A 22,664-nucleotide genomic window follows, 5' to 3' on the forward strand; every position below is an offset into this window, starting at 1 on the left:
AAAAAAAAAAAGAAATTGACTATATCTGGAAGTGTATTCACTTACAGCTGTTATTATATAATAGAGTTTACTTGTGAGATAAAAGATTACGTTTCCCTAATACGGAGAAAGAGAAGAAGCAGGAACCCTGGTCTTTGGTATTGAGGAGGTGATTTGGAGGCTAATGATCTCACTTTCCCTCTTTTTGTTCCTTCATGCTCCCCTCCCATTGGCCTTGTGGGCTCTATTCCATTCTTCCCGGAGTGTTTCCTTCTTTGCTGTGATGCTGGTGGTCTTTTTGGGGCTGATGACTGTGTGTGGCAGGACCGAAGGTTGACCCAGTCTTCTTCTCCATTCAGTTGTTCGTTTTGTTTTACTAAATGAAGAAACAGAAATTTATCATTATCTCAGATCCACTGAAATTTGTTTATCCCATAGATCCTATTCTTTGGATACTTTGCTAACCAGTGCTAATAACCTTCTAAAAGGAAAGCATTTTAGAAGTCCTTGACGAAAACTGGAGAGGGCTGTCCGAAGGGGGTGGGGTGGGGTGGGGTGGGGACTGGAGCCAGCTGCTGCGTAAACTGGAGCGGGTTTGAAAAATGTCAGAGAGGGTATGAAATTCTATTTCCCTTGCATAGACAAGCATCATTTTTCCTAGAGTGTTATGCCTTAGGAAACTGACCTTTATAGTTTTTCTAAATTGTGTCCTGGTCCCTTTTTCTTTTTGATGAAATTGATGGGAGCCATAGGAAGCATTTCTTTCTTTAGGAAGACAACTTTTGGGGGCATGATTAAGAAAGAAAAATGGAGATGCAAAGATTTGGGGCTTACTTTAAATGTCATTCTTCTTTGTGGATTGAATTCTGATTGAAATACTGTGGGCACCACCTAAAAGGATCTGGAAATAGTGCCTGAAGAGAAGCGTGTTCTTTTGTGTACTGATTTTATTCCAGAATGACCAACCCACAATAGGAAAGGGGGCTTCAGCATGAAGACTGTTTTGTTTTACTTGACTTTGTTCCAGTATTCTATAAATTCATTCTTGGTGTTGTTTCCCAGCAGCCACCAAGAATCCACATTTTCCTGGTTTGTTTATAATTGATAATTTATATTCCCAACTGCATCCACAAAAGGCTCAAGGCAACTTACGGTAAATGACATGTTTGAGTGGGAAATGAGTGTGGCCATTTAAGTGGGAAATAGAAAACCGGGTAGTGATGAGGAGAGCCCATGTGCTCAGCTACCTCTCCTGCTCGTGTTACTAGGAGTGAGGGTTAAGAACAGTAGTATTCTTCTAGGTAGCCAAGGTAAACGGGTCAGAGAATTGGTTATGTAACTATCATCTAATAAAAGGAAGCAGTTCCTCTGAAGTCATAAATCTTGCCTAGGTTTTGAGTTTTCAGAAGATTTCTGCCAGGCAATGGATTAGCGGAATTATTCTTGAGGTTACAAACCCAGTATCTCAGATGCTGCGTAAAGAGCATAAACACTCACGTGCAGTATTTGCCAGCCAGCAGAGGTATTCAGAGCCACCTGGCCCCAGCCCACCCATGCCATGAGGACCCTGGTAATCTAATGTAGTTATTAAATCACACCTGGTGGATACTTGCTTCGTATTATCACTCTCTGTTGCTCTCCTTGGAAGATGGCACTTTAACAGAGGGGCAAGGGGGAAGAACAGGCATCTAGTATTGATTCGTTCAGCACATTTATTGAGTGCTTATTCTTTGCTAGGTCCTGGAGATCAAGTGATGAACCAGGCATACTTGGTCTCCATCTCCATGGTCATATATATAATTGGGGAGTGATTTTCCATTGTGTGGAAATTAATAGTTGTGCTCAAATAAAACAAAAATTAAAAACTGTAAAACTGTCCATAATAACCCAGGGCATCACAGGCCCATTCATTCATACAGCAGCATTCGTCTCTTCTAAGGACATTTTGATAAGAAGATTGGCTCATGCTTTCTGTCATTCATTAGCATGTGACCCTCATTCTGGGAGAATTACAATATGCTTGAATGCACGAGAGTAGCACTGAAACAAGAGAATCTAGCACGCAGTAAGTTACCATGGGAACAAGCCCCTTTTCCTCCAATATATTTTTGTGAAGCAGATTCAGATGGTAAATACTTTAAATTCTCATTTTTAAGTGAAAATAGTCTAATGGCTTTAAAATTGCAAGAACTTTTAAAATACGGTTTTCCTATCTTGATATGGTCCAGTTTCTGTTCCTTCAAACATGCACATTATCAGTGAGAGGAAGAACTAATTAAAGGGGAGCCTTAAGTGATATGGAGGGGTCTTGGGGACATTTAGCTCTCTAGTCTCTCTTTGCCTTTCTCTTACCTGGCCCCCAGCTCCACCCTCCTTTTTTGGGATTTGCTAGGCGACTTGAACTGAGTGTACCCGGGGGAGCAGGATTTAAACCCAAGCAAGCTCTGTGTTGTGTGGCATTGAGGGTAAGAAAACCCTTAGTTTCTCTCTTTCACCCCAGTCTCTTCTGTCCTATGCCTAGGTTGATCTTTGAGATTTTCATAGGATGATAAGAATCTCTTCACAAAAACCATCCTAGAGATTTTAAGGATCAAGCAGGAGGTATCATATCAGAATGGGAGTTAGGGCTACCAGAAAATTTTTTGGTTAGAATTTTTTTTTTAATCTCACATTCCCAACCACTCTTAATTTCAACCCTTATCCCTTCTCCATTCAGAGATAAAATTTCAGAAGGAAAAGCTAAAATAGAGCATGACAAGATATATAGTCTGCTAAGGAGGAAACCTTGTGAGACCTTTACCCGGTCACGATGTAGGGCAGTCTGACTGAGAAGCAACAGCCCTCCATTTTTGTCAGATTAACACATTTTCCATCATTGCAAGTCTGTTGAAGGACTCGTAGGGAAACTTCATCTTATTCACCTATTTTGATTGATCTCGAATGTCTGCTTGGAGAGCAGATTGTGCATCTGGGCAGAGGGCCACGGTTGGTTAGCGATGCCTGCCATGGGTTAGTGGGCGTACTCTTGTCCTGCACTGCTTTCCCCAATCCAGAGTCGTCTTAAAAGAAATCGATGCTGATCTTTAGTGTCGACATGACCACCACCAACACAAAGCCCCAAACAAACAAGCCCCAGATCTCACTTATCTACAGCAGAATATAAATTCATTTTTGGTAGGGTACAGAATGTTCTGCTGGTGCTCTGTTAGGAAAGTATTTCTAGCAGCAAATAGTTTGCTGCCACTTATCTGGAATATTTCTTTGTTTAGTGAAGATATTTTATTATATAACAGCAACTTAGGCATGTGAAACCTGCCTGGTATGTTGCATTTCTCCAGCGTAAGTGAATATGACTCTCTCTGGTGGGATGCTGCAGCTGTTTCGATTGACAGCTCATTCAAGTGAGGAAGAAGTCCAAGAATGATTGGAGTTTGCTTTCGGCAGATGGATATTAATGAAGGAAACGTACCTTGAAAGAATGCCATTCCAGGAAGGGCACAGGACAGCAGTGATTATAACCAGAGCCCTACTTTCTGGGCTTCTCCAGCTAGAGCGCTGAATGCTTCTTAGCCCAGCTGGAATCCTCCCTAAATTGGGTAGGGGAGGGGCCAGGCCGGTAGGTTTTTCAGAGAGTGTGGCTGGCACTGAAGAGACTTGGGCTGGACTGGGTCTCATTTTGGTGACCCTACTTGACAGGATTGTAAAAGGCTTTTGTGCCTTTATCGGTTGGTGACCCTCACTGTGCCTAGCATAGTTCTGGGAACCCAGTCTGTGGTTAAAAAAAAAGTAATACATGTTCACTTGATTTATCAGTGAGTAAAGCAAAGTAGAGACTGACCAATTTGTGGGTATTACATGTTTGGTAAAATACCAGTAAAAAAAAAAAATTACTTGAACATGTTTCATCTTTAATTTTCTATTTCAGACACAAATTTATTTATTCACATCAGATATTTGATTAATCTGTTTCAGGTACTATGGCCAGGTTTTTTGGTCATACTATGGTTAGGATCAGGTACTTGAACAAAGGAGACATGGTCCCTGTCCTCTAGATCTTGCTAAAAAAGACAAACGTAAACACAATCATAATATAATTAGTTACGACCATAGTAGGGAAACCAAAGGAGAAGTATAAGGGGTTTATAAAGACATGAAATGACCCAGCCCAGAGGGTCAGGGAAAGCTTCTTGAAGGAGATGAAATTTAATCCGAGATGAGCCAGGGTTTGGTAGGCAAAGTGGAGGGCAGCAGGGTACAAGGAGGGCAAAAAATGAATGACTGAGTTTAGCAGGGCACCTGTAAATCAGCATTTGCTTCTGGTGCATCAGCCAGGACCAGAACACATCACTAGCTGTGGCCTTCCTGACTGACTCCCCTGGAGGCGGCTCCTGGGGTGGCTGACAGCTTTTCCGCTGCCCTGCGGATCTTGCCACAGCATAAATCCACGGTGAGAGGCTTTACTATGTTGATATGTGTGATTTATGTGCTGAGATGATTCGACAGCTGGTCTTCTTGGAAAATACTACAGTTCTTTCTCAGCTCCAGCTGTTAGTCTTTTTGCTGGATGTCTAGATTGAAGGACGGCTGTTGCTCACAGGCAAGCTGAGCGGGCATCTGTGGGCAGAAGCAGTAGGGGTGCTTTGAGCACAGATTCTGGACTCAGAAAAGCCATGACTCTGGTTCACACTGAGGCTCAGTTGTTTTTGAGTTTTGGCTTGAGCTCGCTTAGCCTTGGTTTTGTCATCTCTAAAATGGGTCTAATAGCCATCTCAAGAAGTAGGCTTGGAGATTAAATTAAATGAGGCAGTGTATATGGGAAGCACGTAGCACTGGGCTTGGTAGTCATGCATGTCAGTTGTTTGCTCCTTGACATCTACCAAAGCCTGTCACCTTGAGCTAGACACGTGGGAGGAGATTTTGCTGGTTGACTGATTGAATCACCTTTGTTGTCTACATTAAATACATTTTAATCTCCCCTATAGATGGTCGATTTACCCTACAGTCCTCAAGAGCTATGAGGAACACTCCTATCTGACATGCCAGTCACATTACCAATTGACTATTAAGAAGGCTGGTAGTATGGTGTGGGTATATTTATAGCTCACATTTGTGTCTTTTCTACCCATCACAGAAGGGAGAAGGGGAAGCTAACAAAGGACATGTGCCGAGTATATCAAAAACAGCTACCTCATTGTTGACTTTGTTTTTACCCCACAATGCAGTCCTGCTTTTAAGACCGTCACTTGCTAAAGCAGCCACTAAAAGCCTAGAGAATATGTAGTTCTTACAGTTCTAGGAAGTATTAGAGGAAAAAGGATACAGGCCATGATTAAGCTTTTCTACCATAGACTTGTCTTTAAGTCATCTTGAAGTCCCAACTCCTGAGAGGCCGCCATGATGTCCTTGGGGGTCTGACCATTCTCTGCACAACTGGGGAGCTCACCTGGGCAGGTCACAATCATTTGAAGCATGGCCATGATGGTGCCAGTGCCCGTGAGTCAACAGTCAAACAGGGCTCACTTGGGTTTCTGGTAGGAGGCACTGTTTCCAGGAAGCCTTTTCTGGTCCATCAGAGGTTTCTCAAAATCTAGACTTTAGCGATGAGATTAGAATTTTAGTGGCAAAAAGAAAGAGAGAAAGGTTGTGTAACATGATTGTTTATAAGACATGATCATCTTGGTAATACTACGGAGATGAAAAAATTCACAGGGCTGAAATACATTTCCGTTAAAATGTCCTTCAAATAAGCCCAATTACTTCACAAACTCATATAAATTTCATTGGGGGAACCAGAATGCTTTTAGTTTGGCTTCAGGTTTGATTTGGATCTCCAACATCTTTGGTTATTGAAATAATATCTCATTCTTCAGTATTAACTTTCTTGTTTTTCTGTAGCTCAGCTCACTTAGTAAAATACGCAAATTTGCCAAAATAACCAATAGGTAATTTAACATAGGAAGCTTTTTTTTTTTTTAAAGATTTTATTTATTTATTCATGAGAGACAGAGAGACAGAGGCAGAGGGAGAAGCAGGCTCCCCGTGGAGCAGGGAGCCCGATGCGGGACTCGATCCCAGGACCCTGTGATCATGACCTGAGCCGAAGGCAGATGCTTAACCGACTGAGCCACCCAGGCGTCCCTTAACATAGGAAGCTTTAAATTATGTCTTAATTATGCTAATGGCAAAATAAAAGATGGGTGGCTTGGTTTATAGTATATTAAAGTAAGTAGCATAAACACGTATTTCATTAGTGCTTTGTTTTTAATCTTGTACTTTGGCAAGGCTTTTACTGTAATAAATGAATTTTCCTTTTCATTGGGAAAAGCCAAGTTACTGTTGTTTTTGGTTATGTACTTGCATTCCTTCAGACTATAATAGTTAAAGACAAGAACTGGTAAGGACTATGTGCCTCTGAGACATTTATTTCTTAGATTTACATGATAATGACCTTATGAATGGTTTCTTATTTTTTCAGTTTTCTTTGAACATTTTCCTGAAAGACACGTGGAGTTAAAATAATGAACAAATATTTTGCATTTATACGAAAACCAGCTAAAAGTGAACTAGTCCTGACTACATACTACCTAGAACTCCTGTGGCTCTGAATTCTCACAGACGTGTATTTTTAGCTGTCCTTTTGACATGTCTAAGGCAAAATTAAACTGCTCCTTCTTGCTTCCCCTTGCTCCTCCTAAATCCCTGTCTTTGTGAATAAGTCAGTGCCCCCCCCTTGCCGCCCAGGTGGAAATCTTGAATAGACATCCCAGCATCTTCCTTGACTTCCCATCTGATGAGTTTTTTTTTTTTTTCTTTCTGTGAACTTTTCCTCCAAATTGTTACCCTACTCTGTGTCCTCTCTTTTTGATTTCCCACTGCCAGGCTTGATGCCCACATTAGCCGTTTTGCTGGCCTGCTTGCGGTCTGTCCTCTCCCCACTTGTACTCCACCCCTTCTCTACCCCAGTTTTCTCTGATCAGATGATTGATTGTCTTCATCACCTCCAGTGGTTCTCATCATCCACAGATGAAGCCCAAGCTCCTCAGCATACAGTCAAGCCTTTGCAGTCTAGCCCTGACCTGCTTTTCAACCCTCATTCTCTGCCATTGGTCCTCCTGTGGTCAACATCTCAGCCCCACTGAATGCCAGTTTCCCGATTTGTGCCTATAGCTATGTTGTTTCCCCTGCCCCCCTGCTCCCACTAATGCCATTCTCCTCATGCCTTTCCTCACTTATCAGTCACTGGCCCTCTGGACTTTTCACTGCATGCCTCTGTTAGAGGTCTTGTATTCATGGGTTCCATGCTTCCCATGGGTTACTCATCTATGGGTGTTGGGAAGGAAAGGATCATTTCCTGTTCAACTTTCATTTAATGAAGTCATCTCTCCTTGGCATATAACTCAGCTTCTTCTGTACTGGTTCTTGGTATTATACTGTGACTTCTTGATATATACTATTTTTGGCAGAGTCAGTGAGGTTAAAGTTCCATCCCTAGGTATATAGCGCCAAAGACTTGAAAACAAGGACTCAGACAGATGCTTGTGCACAAATGTTCATAGCAGTATTGTTTATTCACAATAGCCAAAGGGTAGAAACAGCCTAAGTGTCCATCAACAGATGAATGGATAAGCGTAATATGATATATATATATGCAATAGAATATCATTTAGCCATAAAGAGGAATAAAGTTCTGTTACATGTGTCAGCATAGATTAACCTAGAAAACATTACACTAAGTGTAATAAGCCAGACAAAAAGCACAAATATTTTGATTCCACCTATATGAGATTAAAAATAGGCAAATTCATGGGCGCCTGGATGGCTCAGTCGGTTAAGCGACTGCCTTCAGCTCAGGTCATGATCCTGGAGTCCCGGGATCGAGTCCCACATCAGGCTCCCTGCTCAGCGGGGAGTCTGCTTCTCCCTCTGACCCTCCTCCCTCTCGTGCTCTCTGTCTCTCATTCACTCTCTCACAAATAAATAAAATCTTTAAAAAAAAAAATAGGCAAATTCATAGAGATTGAAAGTAGATTAGGAGTGATCAGAAGGGGATGCCTGGGTGACTCAGTTGGTTAAGCATCTGACTCTTGATTTCAGCTCAGGTCGTGATCTCAGGGTTGTGAGATCGAGCCCCATGTTGGGCTCTGCACTGGGTGTGAAGCCTGCTTGAGATTCTCATTCTCCCTCCCCCTCAGACCCCCCTCCCCCACAAAGAAGTGATTAGGGGCTGGGGAGAGGGGAATGGAGCATTATTAGGTGATGCGTATAACATTTCTGTTGGAGGTGATGAAAATATTTTGGAAATAGTGGTGAAAATTTTACAACATCGTGAATGTAATTAATGCTGTTGAATTGTACACTTAAAAATGATTAAAATGGCAAATTTTATGTTACATATATTTTACCCCAATTAAAAACATACATAGTTCATATAATTTAAAAAAAAGATACTGACACCACACCCTTAGGCACATATGTTCCAACGTGTGGTTGTATGCATGCATGTTCTTTCTGTATCATCTGTGTTTATCAGCCTTACCTTCCCAATATAACATGGATTTCTTGAATACAGGGACCAGTCTATATAGAAAATATCTTTTAAGAAATGGCTTTTAAATATCCTTTAGCAAACATAGGGGTTTGGAGTAGGTTGTTTTTGCAATTGCTGAAACTTTTAGGAGGGTGTTTGATATTGTACTTAAATGTTAATAGACTCAGTCTTGACAAAGTGATATGAAGCTAGTTTGGAACATAATTTGGTATTTCTAACCTACTGTTTAAGAATTGTGCATATTAACCCTGATACCTTTGGAAGGAAAGGCAAATAGCCCAGCCAAGTGTGCTTTAAGTTTTTTCTTTGCTGTTTTAAACAAAAGGCTTGGATAACAAGGCAGTTACATCTATGGATGGGAATCCTACTGATTATTTTCCCTAAATCCTCCTTAAAGGAAATAGAAATTTTTCTATGCTTTCTCTGAGCATAAGTAATTTTAGTCTTCTAGGAGTTAAGGTATATTTCTTCATCTTTTAAGGTCCTATGGAAACGTTTAAAATAAAATCGGTAAATGATGACAAACGAATACAGTATATAGTACAATGCACTTAAAGTACATGTAAATGTGTAAAGCCAAAACCTCTTAAAATCTGGATTGTTTTATTGCTGAGTGCCAGAGTATTCTTTGAAAATAACTGAGATGCAAATGTGAGAAAATGTTAAGCTTTATAATCATCTTGCGTAAATTTCTGTTGTCTCATTCACCGTCAGCCTTGAATTTTGTATTTGGAGTCCACCCAGTAAACTAGTTAGGAGTGATGATGTGATGAATGTTAAAGAGGTTATTAAAAACTAAATTTCTGTGGCGCCTGGGTGGCTCAGTCGTTAAGCACCTGCCTTCGGCTCGGGTCATGATCCCAGGGTCCTGGGATCGAGCCCCACATCGGGCTCTCTGCTCGGCGGGAAGCCTGCTTCTTCCTCTCCCACTCCCCCTGCTTGTGTTCCCTCTCTCGCTGTCTCTCTCTGTCAAATAAATAAATAAAATCTTTTTTAAAAAAAAGAAAACTAAATTTCTCATGGGGCGCCTGGGTGGCTCTGTTGGTTAAGCGTCTGCCTTCGGCTCAGGTCATGATCCCGGGGTCCTGGAATTGAGCCCTGCATTAGGCTCCCTGCTCAGCGGAGTCTGCTTCTCCCTCTGCCCCTCCCCCTGCTTGTGGGCACGCAGTCTCTCTATCTCTCTCTCTCAGATAAATAAATAAAAATCTTTAAAAGAAAAAGAAAACTAAATTTCTCTTGTATGATTGTTCCAGAGGTCAACATTAGAAATTACTGTTAATTTCACCTTCATTACACTTTTTTTGGAAGATGCTTTGGCCAACCAGTGACAGTTCTTTCTAGCAGATTTTCCTATCCCTCCAAACACGGATAGTAAGTGTGCTCTAGGGGAGGTTTGTCTCAACTTTTACTGTGTATTCGAATCATCTGAAGATCTTGATAAAATGCAGGCTCGGATTGGGGGGACGGGCGTGGATGATGAGATTCTGCATTTCTAGTAAGCTCTTAGATGCCTGGTCTATGGACTACATTTTGAGCAGCAGTGCTCTGGGTAGAAACCTGTTTCAAATACCTGATTTTGATGTGCTGTTAATACTGGCTGCCCTCTAGGTTTGCCAGATAAAATACAGGATGCTCAAGACGTCCCATTCACTATTTTTGCACATTACCTGTACTACAAAATAACTCATTTATCTGAAATTTAATTTTCACTGGACTGGACACCATATAGATAGATACATACAAACACACCCCAAATCACAACCCTAAAATGCAATTTTAATAATTTCTGAGTACATTTAAATGTCATGCATATTATTAGATTGAAAAGAATATGATTATTTTCAGAAAAGGACTCAGAATTACGTTTATTTCAGACTTTCTTTTTTTGAGAGAGAGAGAGCGCGCGCGCAAGTGGGGGAGAGGAAGCAGGAGAGGGAGGGAAAGAATTTTAAGCAGGCTCCTCGCTTTTTATAATTTATAAAAGCAGTCCTGTTTTTAAGACCATCACTTGCTGTGTTTCTAAAACACAGGGCTCAATCTAACGACCCTGAGATCATGATCTGAACCGAAACTGGACGCTTAAATGACTGAGCCCCCCAGGCACCCCTCAGACTTGTTTTTTAAGTACTTATTTAGATGTTTTGCTCATAGGCTTTTCAATACAATAAAATATGGAAACATGACTGCACCCCCTCCAATATCTAGGGAATTCGTGGAAAAATAGTGAAATCTGTACATTCTAAAATATACCTGAAAGCACAGAAGTGCCCTGTGTTATCAGTGTTGAACACTCGAAGTAATAAGATGTTAATATGATAGATTTGAATTTAGACAATCTTTATAGTTTTGTCTTGTATCTCTTTGAGTTGGTACTGTGCACTGTTGATATTTCCAAATCCTGTATATAGTAACATTACATGAGAATAATCTTTGATTTTTTTCAAGTGTATGTAAGAAAATGTAAATGCTTTTCTTTGTTTTTCCAGATTCTTTACAGAGTTGGAAGCAAGACATCAGAATAATATCTTCATAGATGATATAAGTGACATTGTGGAAAAGCACACAGCGTCCACATTTGACCCGTATGTGAAATACTGCACAAACGAAGTCTACCAACAACGCACACTACAGAAATTGTTGTAAGAGATGTTGTTGAATGTTAAGTGAATAGCCTAACTGCACTTTAATTAGGTTACACTGATTGAAATTAATTGATCTCTTACATCATGTTTAGAAATGCCTCCTTATGGGCTGTTTCCCAGGACTGCTTTCAGGGTGAGGGTGTTTGAATAGAAAATCTAGTCTGTGGACAACTCTCTCTCTAAAGCAATTATGAAATTACAGGTTTCTGTTACTGTTTTCCTTGTTGTTGTTAAATTGCTGCAAGACACAGAGGAGTGATCATCATTCTAAAACTCCCATTTTTCTAAGCCATTAACTGGCCATTGAGTAGTTTGCCTGAGGCCAAGCGAGTATTTGAGTTGAACTAGTCCTAGGATCCAGATTCTCTACTCTTCTAATCTTCCTCCGTTCAGGTGACAACTCTATTAAGTTTTTTATAGGAATTGCTGATTTTCCCCTTCTGGGTAGTTAGAAGTGAGGAGAGAAGGGCAAGTCTGAAGGAAAGCAATAGAGAAAAATGTTCTTAAAGGCTTTAATTGTGCAACAAAAAAGAATGAAGCTTTAAATTTCCCTCCTCACCTTTTTCCCTTTGTCCTATTCAGGTTACTTAGAGTTTTGATGCGATGTGTATGGCTTTAACCTTAAACGTCAGCGATTGTTCAGTAATGTCTTGTTTTATGTTGGGGGACCCTGTTTATCTCACGTAGCTATCTGTTTTCCAGCGCAGTGTGAATTGCCATAAACTCCGTTTGGGGGCTGAGGGCTATTATCACTCATACCCCCTCCATGGGTTGTGGCATTTATGACCACAGCGTGGAGCTCTGGTCAGCTGCTGTGCAATATGTGAGCCCCTGTGGAGGGATTGGGGTTGGTGCTGAGAGGAACAGTCCACTGAAGCTCCCAAGTCGCTGGGAAGGGCTGATTGTGCCCCTTCTCCCTCCACACCCTCATGAAACGCTTGTGTGGGCTGGGTGGGAAACCAACCCCAGATGAAGTTTTGAAGTACAGAGCCGGGTTTGTTGGTACTGTTGACATTTTGGTCTAGATAAGTCTTTGCTGTGGGTGCTATCCTATGCATTGTGGCATGTTTTTAGAGCATCCCTGGTCTCTGTGCACTAGATGCCCCTCACTCCAGTTGTGACAACCAAAAATGTTTCTAGACACTGCCAAATGTTCTTGGAGGCATAATCTCACCCCTTGCTTTTCTTAATCCCCCACCTGCCCTGGGACCCCAGATAACTGATAGAAGATGCAAGTTACATGTTTGAAAGCAAAGCCTTGAATTAGAGCTAAATTTCATTTTGTTTTATTTTATTTTGCAGGATTTATAAAAGGTGAATAGGTACTCCTGTAACTCAAAAAATAAAGGTTCTAGGGGCACCTGGCTGGCTCAGTCTGTAGAGCATGGGACTCTTGATCTCAGGGTTGTAGTTTGAGCCCCATGTTGGGTATAGAGATTACTTAAAAATAAAATCTTTAAAAAAGAAATAAAAATTCTATCTGAATTAGCTTAATGATACCATCATTTGAGCTTTCATATGGAAAATGGTAGTTGTGTTTTCAGGGGTTTTGTTGCAAGTATTGTGAATTTACATTTAGGGCAGTGACTAGCTGCACACTGGAAATGCTTGAGCATCTTTGAACACAAGCAAACATGCCATAGATGCCCAGGGTCCATCCCAGACTATTTAATCAGAATCTTTGGGGGTGAGGGTCCCAGGACCTGAGTGATTTAAATATGCAACTGGTTTGGAGTTTGATTTTTTTTTTTAACCTACTAAAAATCCTTTGAAAGCTAGCAAGTAAGGAAACTTAAAGTTCCTCAATTTGAGAAAATGAAAATAAAACATTTCTGTATCATTTCTTTTAATTTGCTATTCTAGGTATTTACTGATTTATGAACCAAAACATTTAATTTTCAAAATACATTTTTTTAAAAAGGTCCCAATTTCCACTTCCCTGCTTCTCCGGCTCCCCCTGCTCTCCAGCATGAGATTACAGTATCCAGTCCCCTTGCCCTGCTCCCCAACATGGGATTACAGTATCCAGCCCCCCTGTCATGGGATGACAGTATCCAGTCCCATCCCTCTGTCCCCTCCCTGTTGTAAGTTATAAGGGAACTCCTCAGAGCTCCTCGTGGGTGAAGTGAGGTGAGAGAGAAAGAGATCTGGGGGTAAGGGCACCCACTGAAAGTCAGAAGACCTTGGTTTGACTCTGTCTTCACCAAATACCAGGTGTGTTACTTGGCAAGTGGAAGATCCTTCTGAGACTCCATTCTTATGGGAATCCCCTCTTGGCCCTCATTAAAAGTTGTATGGATGTTTCCATGTGAGGTCATATCTGTGGGTGCATCTTGCTAAGTTCCATAAAAATGTTGTGGCAATATTACCACTGTTCTTATGTCACTGGGAGGGGAGAAATATTCTGGCTGGCATGGTCAGAAAGGTTTCTGTCTCAGAAGCTTTGAAAAAGGCCAGAAGCCTCCTAGTAAATAAATCCAGTCTGATATTTCTTTCTTAGATTATCATCTGGGGCTAGAGAAGTGACTTAAAACATCATTTGTTATCTTTTTAATGGAATGCATATAGATTATCAGATAGGAGATCTAGTCTGTACGCTAGTTAATAATTGATCCATTCACAGATAACGTTCACCATTCTGATACCATTGCCTCTTCATTTGTTTACTTCCCACTTCTATAAATTTCTAGCTCATACATTTCTTATTGCTCATATTATCTTAAACGCCTATCTTATATTCAGTTTTTACTATAAAAGGCAGACAAGCCATCTGTGTCTATGTAATTTTTGTCATTTTATATATTAAAAATCATAATATATGAATTTTAAAGAACATTTTATACAGGCATACCTAGTTTTATTGTGCTTCACTTTATCGCACTTTTAACAGAAGGTTGGTGGCAACGCTGCATCGAGCTAGTCTGTCGCCGCCATTTTTCCAACAGCGTTTGCTCACTTGGTGTCCCTGTCACATTTTAGTAATTCTCACAATATTTCAAACATTTTCATTATTATTATATTTGTTACGGTGATCTGTGGTCAGTGATTATGGCTCACAGAGAGCTCAGATGATGGTTAGCATTTTTTAGCCACGAAGTGTCTTTTAATTAAGGTATGTACATCATTTTTTTTTTTTTAAGACATAATGCTCTCGCACACTTAGTAGACTACAGTGTGATGTAAACGTGACTTTTATACACACTGGGAAACCAAAAATTCCTTTGATTCACTTTACTGCAATATTTGCTTTAGTGTAGTGGTCTGGAACCAAACCCACAATATCTCTGAGGTATGCCTGTGATATGTTTTTACTTCTTAATTTGAGGAGGACGTATTTTGAATTTCTTCTTTCTTTATTTCTTCTCAGAGCCACCAACCCATCTTTTAAGGAAGTACTATCACGAATTGAGTCCCATGAAGACTGTAGGAACTTACCCATGATCTCTTTCCTCATTCTCCCCATGCAGAGGGTGACTCGCCTGCCCCTGCTAATGGACGTAAGACATGATCTAATGGCTCTTTCCTCTTTGGGTAGCTGTGTTGCTATCAATCTGGTTAAGAAAATTATTCTTATTTCACTTAAATCAATGTGCTATATCTCTTCTTTAAAATCCTCCAACTAAGTGAAAAGGTGCTATTCAGTTGGGAAGTCTCACTGTATTTAATATCTTTGGAAATTACCTTCAACTTAGGCTTGTGTGGGCACTCCGAAGATTTCAGATTATATCACTTGCTTAACATTTTTTGAAATGGGAAAAATACTGGCTTATTGAAGACAAGAGGCTTGGATTCCATTTCCAGCTGAGCCACTAGGCATGTGACCTTGGGCAGGTCACTTAATGTCTTCAGCCTCAGTTTCCTCAGACTAATCACCAAGATCCCTTCCCTGGAGGGTTCCAAGGAGCTGTGGTGCTTCTACTGCACATGGGGATGAGATACTCCTCAGCATTAGAAGGCATGAGCTTGCCCTTATTTTCTATTGCACAAAGGCCAGCGTCCTTATTGTTTCAGGGAACATTCACGAAGAAAACAAGGATTTTGATTTTGAATGGTGGCCATGACTGGGGGTGGTGAGCAGAGACTGCCTGGTCTGAAGTACAGCTGGGAGGACAGTGAGGCAGGTGGGTGGGGGTGGGCAGGGTCGGGGGGTGGGGGGACCCTGCTCATCAGCTGGGCTGGAACCACAGCAGCAACTACGAGAGAAGAACCAGGTGGCCCAGCACAGCTCCCAACCGGCTAGTGGGCCAAATAGTATCTTTTTGATCAAGTTAAAATATTTTGCTGTAGTTTTACTTTAAAACTGGATCATAATGTAAATGTCAGTTGCAACATACTTGATTTTTGCATGTCAAAACACAGGATAAAAATACAGCAAAAAATTATGATTAAGGTTACAAAACAAATTCCATTTTCCATATTCCATTATAAATTCACAGAGATTTTCTAAAAGCACTGACATTTTGCAATGAGTAAAAGCATGTGATCATAGTCACTTTGTTGGCTCTGCTGCCTGGTTTGGGGGCGTAGGGGGTTGGTCATTGTCTCAACACTCTGCTGCTCTCCAGCTTCACCTCAATTTACTACCTTCATATGCTTCCCTTGTGATTCTCTCCTTGTGAATATTGGAAAACTTGCAGAATTTTGAAACTTCAGCACTCTGATTTTTTTTTTTTTTTTTTTTTTGAGATCAACATTTCTCATGTCTAAGGATAGAACGCAGCCAGGTTATCAAAACCAAATTATGGCTTAAAAAAGGTTTATTTGTAGGTTCCATCCACACTTCTTCCCTGACTCTCCTACTCTGCATCTTTGTTCACATTGTCGTTGGCTGTCACTTCTCAGCTTTACAACTAAAACAAGCACGTCTTTCAGGCACTAGCTCTAATGCTCCTTCGTTCATGAAGCCTTACTCAGTGCCCTCCTGAACAGATACATCTTCCTCCCCATCTGAACACCCACAGCACTTTGAGAGAAGGGACTCTGATAGGTAAACTTGGTGTCCTTGGAGCCTTGTGCCTTTTGGAGTAAGATCTGGGCACAAATTCTGGTTCTCCCACTTACAATATGATTCCGGACAAATTGCCTAATTTCATCTGAAGCATAAGTATAGTATGTACTTGAAGGATTGGCATGAAAACGAATGAAGTAGTAAATGTTAAGCCTGACAATAGTAGGCACTCAGTGTTTTTTTCACTAAATTCGTGTATATAGTATACGGGCTTGTCCTGAGTTATGTAAACATTGTGAATTTTTCAAAGATACTGAGGAGCAGCTACTGTACTTTCTTCCATAAGATTTTATCCATAGTAAAAAGTCATTTAAAAAGAGTTTATAAGATTACTAACACTTTCATAAAAATATGAAACTTTGATCTAGAGAAATATTTCAAATTTTGATATTTTAAAAATAAGAAATGGGTACTTTCTAAATACAACATTTCTTGCAATGTTAAGAATTTTCAGGGTTCTTTTTCATTTGAAAATGTATTTTAGGCATATTTCTTTAGATTCTGTATATGCTGTGATCTCTCAGCCTTCTATATTTTCTCTGTTTAATTTTGGGAAAATTGCTTGAATGCATTGGGACTCACAGAATCTAACATACTGTGTTGTACCATGTTGGAGAGTTAATGCCATGAATGGCCAGTGGACTCAAAACTTTTTTGGGTCAGAGACCCTTTTGAGATTCTGAGTAAAGCTAGAGTCATTCTCTCTAGAAAATGCGGTATGCATAAAATTTTACATAAAATTGAAGTGTGCAAAGACAGCTCAGGACTCAGGATGTCTGCTTTCAGGGACATAAACCAGTATTTTTCATACTGCTTCTGTACACATTAGTGGGTCATGAAATTATTTTTGAATCCTAAGCAGTGTTTATTAAAAAAGTGAAACAGGGGTGCCCGGGAGGCTCAGTCGGTTAAGCATCTGCCTTCGGCTCAGCAGGGAGCCTGCTTCTCCCTCTCCTCCCTGCTCAGCTCCCTCACTGTCTCTGTTGCTATCTGTGTCTCTCTCTCTCAAATAAATAAATAAAATATTTTTTTAAAAAAGTGAAATAGAATAGAATGTGTGGAATGTGATATGTAAACAGTTCATAATATGATTAGTTATTATTTTTTAAAACCTTTTTTCATTTTTATATACACATGTACTGGTTGCTAACGTAAATGGATTTCTTACAGTGGGCCATAGTAAAAGATTTGAGAACCATTAACAAAAGCCCACAGATGGTACACACTCTGCTTCTCACAGAGCACATACAACAATCTTGACACCTGACTTTCAGATTTGTAGGCCTAGTACTCACTTACATTCAAGATACCAGTTCCCAGCTTACCTTCCACTTCTGTTTGATGCCTGCTGCCATAATCAATTTCCCAAATGTGAGAATCTGGCCGCCTGGGCAGAATCTAAATGTACTTAAAGCATAGTCTCTTCAATTTTACTTCATTTGGAGAGCTAGTTAAATTTGTCAATTGAGATGAACATTTTTAACAATTAAAATGATTCCATTGGCCTTGAATGGATATGGTTTAAAAATTATTTGTATCCCCATTTACCTTGAATTGACCCTCTTTGAAGTCAATTTTAGCATCACAAAAATTGCGGTGTAACTATATCAAGAGAAAATCTGGTAGCCTGTTTTTCTTTTTTTAAAGATTTTATTTATTTATTTGACAGAGACACAGCGAGAGAGGGAACACAAGCAGGGGAGTGGGAGAGGGAGAAGCAGGCTTCCCGCCAAGCAGGGAGCCGGATGCGGGGCTCGATCCCAGGACCCTGGGATCATGACCTGAGCAGAAGGCAGACGCTTAACGACTGAACCACCCAGGCGCCCCTGTTTTTCTTGATCTTTTTATTCAATGGTATTATCTACAAACATAGTTACCTTGAGTAATGATGATGATGGTCATAATTAGTTTTATCATTCATTGAGGGCGTACTGTATGACAGGCATTCATAAAGAACTGTACATGTATTATCATTTAATCCTGACAATAGCCTTGTGACATAGTTGGCTTTGTCCCCATTTTACAGATGAGGAAACAGGCTTATAGAGACAGGGTAGGTGACTTGCCCACAGACAAATAGCTAGTAAGGGACAGAACTTGGATTTGAAACCAGGTTCCTCCACCCCTGAAGTCCATTCTCTTATTTAATCATTCCCTGGATTTACTTGGATCCTGTGCATTTAAAGACTGTTTGCTAGTTTTGTCATTGGATTTTAATGTAATCTTCATACTCATCCATAATGTTGTGTTCAGCATTGTTAAGTTTGCTATGAGTAAGAGGATGGGACTGGGCCTTGGTTTTATTTTACTAAATAAATAAACTGATTGATTTTTGTTTTTCTTTTACTTCACTGCAGACTATCTGTCAGAAAACACCGAAGGACTCTCCGAAGTATGAGGTCTGCAAAAGAGCGCTAAAGGAAGTGAGCAAGGTAACTGTTGAATAGCTAGCTCATCACACAGTAAACTGTTCAGCATCTCGGGAGAGTACACATCTGGGTTTGATGCTAAACATTGGGAGTTCTCAAAGCCATTCGCACAGCATTCTTTAGGTAGCTGAGAAACAAAATAATGTTTGCTGCACTCAAATGAAATTAGTATTTTTATTGTTTTATGCAGTCTTGCTGTAAGGGCCAATAGAGATCTCATTTTCTCTTGGTGTCTGGATAGTCGTTTACTCATTCTTTCATTAAATAGCTATTTACTGAGTATCAACAACTGTGCCAGGCATGATGCCAACCCCTGAAAATATGATGGTGCAGACATAAGACAGTTGTGGTTAATGCCATCATGCAACATGCTGTGTAAAGGGGAAGGCAGGTGTTAGGCAAGAATTACAATAAAGGTTGGGGAGTGACATGGTAGTGAAGAACATAGTGATGTTTAAGCTGAAACCTAAAGCAAGCTGAGCTCTGAACCAGAGCTTGGGGGCGGGGGGGAAGAGAGTGTCTCAGGTACGTGTAGAAACCCAAAGGCGGGGCGCCTGGGTGGCTCAGTCGTTAAGCGTCTGCCTTCGGCTCAGGTCATGATCCCAGGGTCCTGGGATCGAGCCCCACATCGGGCTCCCTGCTCCGCGGGAAGCCTGCTTCTCCCTCTTCCACTCCTGCTGCTTGTGTTCCCTCTCTCGCTGTCTCTCTCTCTGTCAAATAAATAAATAAAATCTTTAAAAAAAAATGTGTTGTAAAGGTGACAGTGGGGATGGGACCAGTTGTAAGGGTTTTGTAGTTGATTAGGCTAGAGGTGACAGTGGCCTTTATGGATGTATAGTAAGATGTAGAGAAGCAATATATAATATTGGAGAGGTAGGCACAGAGATTGATTGGGTGAGTGTGTTTAAGATCAAAGTCAAGGAATATGGTCTCTGGCTTTGGCAACTAGATGGATGCTCTTATTTACCTTTACAATAGAAACATAGGGAGAAGCTGATGAGCTGCATTTTGGATATGTGATACTAGATGTTCTTACAGAATATTCAAGTTGGCTGAAGAAACAGGTCAGGAACTCACTGGAGAGACTGGGGGATCATGGACATATGATGATTTCTGAAGCTGGGAGAGTGGATGAGATGACCCAGAAAGAGCGTGTAGAGTAAGAAGAGTAGTGAGTCTGGGACACGACCGTGAAGAACACCACCACCATTCATCTTGTTTAGGGAAAAGGTACCCATAGAGAAGACTTTTTTAAAAAAACGAAACGTACGAAAGAAGGAGGAAAACCATAATGACCTGGCAAACGTCAGATGATTTGGTGGAAGGTCAGTGAGCCCGGTTGAGTGCTCCTGAAAGATAGAGTGACTAATGAGTGAAGCAGTCAGGGGTTTATCATCAGGTGGGTTGTGTCCTCGCAGTGGTGGGCAGGGAAGCTGGATTGCAGTGTGTTGAGGAGTGAGCAGGAGGTGTGGGGCTGCAGCGAGCCAGCAGGTGTAGCTGGCTGTTTCAACTCCGGGGCTGTCCATGGAGAGAGAGCGAGCTGTAGCTTAAAAGGGATGTGTGGGAACATCTCTTTGTTTGTTTAAAGATTAGAAAAACGTGGGTACATTTAAATGCCGATAGGAATATCGAGCTGAGAGAAAGCAGTAGAAGGTGTGGGGAGTCAGCCGAGATACTGTATGAGCTAGGCAGAGGGGGACAGAGACAAGGGTAGCGCCAGAAGCTTCCCAGACCACTTGCAGCTACCACACGGCCTTTGAGTTTGGTACATTTTTGCATCACTTTACTGTGAGGTGGTTTCTTTCCTTTTTTTTTTTTTTTTTTTTTTTAAGATTTATTTATTTATTTTAGAGAGACAGAGAGAGAAAGTGAGCGGAAGGGGCAGAGTAGCGGGAGAGAGGGAATCCTCCTGCAGACTCCCTGCTGAGCATGGCGCCCGACACGGGGCTCAACCCTAGGACCCAGAGATCATGACACGAGCTGAAATCAAGAGCTGGCTGCTTAACCAAGTGAGCCACCCAGGTGCCCCTGTACTGTTTCTTTTAATCAACTTTAAGTTGACTCTATTTTACATATCCTCATCCTTGCCAATCGTACCTGCAAAATCATGGGTTTTGTGAGCTAGTTGTTTATTATTCTAATATACATTTTTATATTAAAAGTAAGTTTAGGGGCGCCTGGGTGGCTCCGTCGTTAAGCGTCTGCCTTCAGCCCAGGTCATGATCCCGGGGTCCTGGGATCGAGCCCCGCATCGGGCTCCCTGCTCGGCGGGAAGCCTGCTTCTCCCTCTCCCACTCCCCCTGCTTATGTTCCTGCTCTCGCTATCTCTCTGTCAAATAAATAAATAAAATCTTAAAAAAAAAAAATAAGTTTAGCTGCTTCTTAGTTCATTCAGGCTGCTGTAACAAAATACCACAGACTGGGAGGCTTATAAACAACAGAAGTTTATTTTTCCTAGTCCTGGAGTTGAAGAGTCCAAGATGAGGTCGGGTGAGGGTCCTCTTCTGGGTGGCAGGTTTCTCCTCGTAGCTTTACACAGTAAAAGGGGCTAAGGGGTTGGTAGAGCCTCTTTTGTAAGAGCACTAATCCCCTCGTGAGGGCTCTACGCTCATGACTTTTAAGCACCTCCCCAAAACCCCACTTCTCAATACCATCATCTTTGGGGTTTAGGATTTCATCATATGAATTTGGAAGGATACAAAAATTAAACCATAGTAATCTGTCAACCACTTAAATTCACAACTTGACCCATCAGTGGTCTGCACATCTCACTTTGGGGAACACTAAGTGAAGAAACAGACTGAGAAATGTGAGGTTACCAAAGGTCCCACCAGCAGTGGGTCTCTCCTCCAGGACCCCGCATCCTGTGCTGCCTTCCTGGAGACAGTAGCGGGGAGGGCCTTTAGGAGAAGCTACTAATGAAGGTCTAGCATTGGACTTGCAAGAAATTTTGTCAAATTTTATTTGGTTGTTACTGAGAAGTTGAAGAAGAATTCACACAGAAGAGGAAAGAGGAAGGCTGTAGTTATTGTTGAATTGAGCTAGGAATGATATTTAGTGTTTTTCAAGAATCACACCCCAGTTGCAGTAAACCACTACATTCCTCCAGACATCTCTTGTTCACTGGATTTGACACTGGTACTTGTAGGAAAGACAGGCAAAAATGTAATGGATCAGTGAATTGCCTTAATCTGATGCTATAAGCATATAAAAGGTTCTCTGTGAAGAAATGCCATTCTAATGACTAGTTTTCTCTGCATTTCTTTCTCTCCCTTGAGCACAGGTTATGAATGTCAGAATTATTTCCCGAGTCTCCTAGTGGTAATATGGTAACTAAGGCCACTAAATACAGCCAGCTCAGGAATTAACTTCTTTTTCATTTGTCAAGGTTGCTGTTGGGGTTTACAGATTCTGGGAGACAGTATCAGTATTTTCAACAAAAACAGTGTGTAAATAGAGCATTTATTGTTCGAAATTAAAAGCAGAATTTCACTTGTTTGCTTTATCTGAAAAGAAAAGAAAGTAGAGTTTCCAATATTTATTCTAGAGAGTGAAACTTGGTATATCATGGTCCAAGTTTTTAGAAGCAGACTCTACCTAAGGCCCTTGGGCAAGTGTCTCTAGATAGTTATTCATTCTTGGACAAAATGAGTAATATCTTTTCTGGTAATTAAAATGCTAATGAAGTTTATTTGCATAGTGTGAATAATATGTCACTGAAATTCCTCATACATGTTGCTGAAATGAGTGTAAGTGCTTACTGAATTTGGGGCCTTGGAAAGACTTATTGACCTCATCGAACAACTCAAAAACAAGAAAGATGTTTCTCTTAAATAAAAATGTGTTTACTTCCTGATTTTCTGTTCGCATGGTGGGTTAGAGCTTCAGGGAGGGCAATTTCCAGGGAATTTAAAGTTCAGCTGGTGCAGAGTGATGTCTGGGGTTCAAGGAGTGGAGGTCAGAAGGTGGTTTCTTATGCCAGTGAAGTCTTTCCTGCCCTTCTCTTGCATTTACTCTCCTGAGGAGAATAACTGCTTTCACTCGCACCTCATAACAAT

At 40.9% G+C, this 22,664-nt stretch overlaps 1 protein-coding gene across 5 annotated transcripts in view; it reads left to right on the forward strand.

Annotated features, from left to right (window-relative positions):
- Nucleotides 1-22,664, forward strand: part of ARHGEF26 (Rho guanine nucleotide exchange factor 26) — a 121,728-nt gene that overhangs the window by 55,696 nt on the left and 43,368 nt on the right. For all 5 annotated transcript variants that reach the window (XM_081828123.1, XM_081828116.1, XM_081828141.1 and 2 more), the window contains 3 exons: nucleotides 11,014-11,166; nucleotides 14,537-14,666; nucleotides 18,535-18,609. In XM_081828123.1, the coding sequence (XP_081684249.1) occupies nucleotides 11,014-11,166; nucleotides 14,537-14,666; nucleotides 18,535-18,609 (358 nt within the window). The remainder of the gene's footprint in view (nucleotides 1-11,013; nucleotides 11,167-14,536; nucleotides 14,667-18,534; nucleotides 18,610-22,664) is intronic.

Source organism: Leptonychotes weddellii, chromosome 1 (genome assembly GCF_054177405.1).
Source record: "Leptonychotes weddellii isolate Sample4059 chromosome 1, ASM5417740v2, whole genome shotgun sequence".
Classification (NCBI taxonomy): domain Eukaryota; kingdom Metazoa; phylum Chordata; class Mammalia; order Carnivora; family Phocidae; genus Leptonychotes; species Leptonychotes weddellii.